This window comes from Penaeus monodon, chromosome 24 (assembly GCF_015228065.2).
Source record: "Penaeus monodon isolate SGIC_2016 chromosome 24, NSTDA_Pmon_1, whole genome shotgun sequence".
Taxonomy (NCBI): Eukaryota; Metazoa; Arthropoda; class Malacostraca; order Decapoda; family Penaeidae; genus Penaeus; species Penaeus monodon.
Genome location: NC_051409.1, coordinates 14,865,879 through 14,866,164, shown reverse-complemented (window position 1 = coordinate 14,866,164; position 286 = coordinate 14,865,879). Strand labels below are relative to the sequence as shown.

Here is a 286-nt window from a genome sequence, read left to right as displayed (position 1 = left end):
GTAAGAGCAGCAAGCACCGTGACCCTCCTACGGGAAGCAAGAGCAGAAGAGCGACTCACGTGGCCCCAGCCGCCCGTCGACCATTCGGTGCAGATCTCGCTGTTGCAGGAGGCGACGTCGGTGGGCTTCTCCTCCAGCGGGCACGTCTCCTCCGGCCCCAGGCACACGACCTGCCGCCTCTTCTGCCCTCCGCCGCAGTCACGGGAGCACTGTGGGTGCGAGGGAGGAGGTTCGGTTTATGGAGAGAGGTTCTGGGGCACAACGATGCATATCCACAGACGCGTAT

At 64.0% G+C, this 286-nt stretch overlaps 1 protein-coding gene across 1 annotated transcript in view; it reads right to left on the bottom strand.

Annotated features, from left to right (window-relative positions):
* LOC119588872 (A disintegrin and metalloproteinase with thrombospondin motifs 9-like) overlaps nt 1-286 on the bottom strand; it is a gene marked incomplete at its 5' end in the record, with an annotated part of 149,434 nt that overhangs the window by 14,124 nt on the left and 135,024 nt on the right. Inside the window, 1 exon segment of the mRNA XM_037937511.1 lies at nt 60-217. Coding sequence (XP_037793439.1) covers nt 60-217 — 158 coding nt within the window.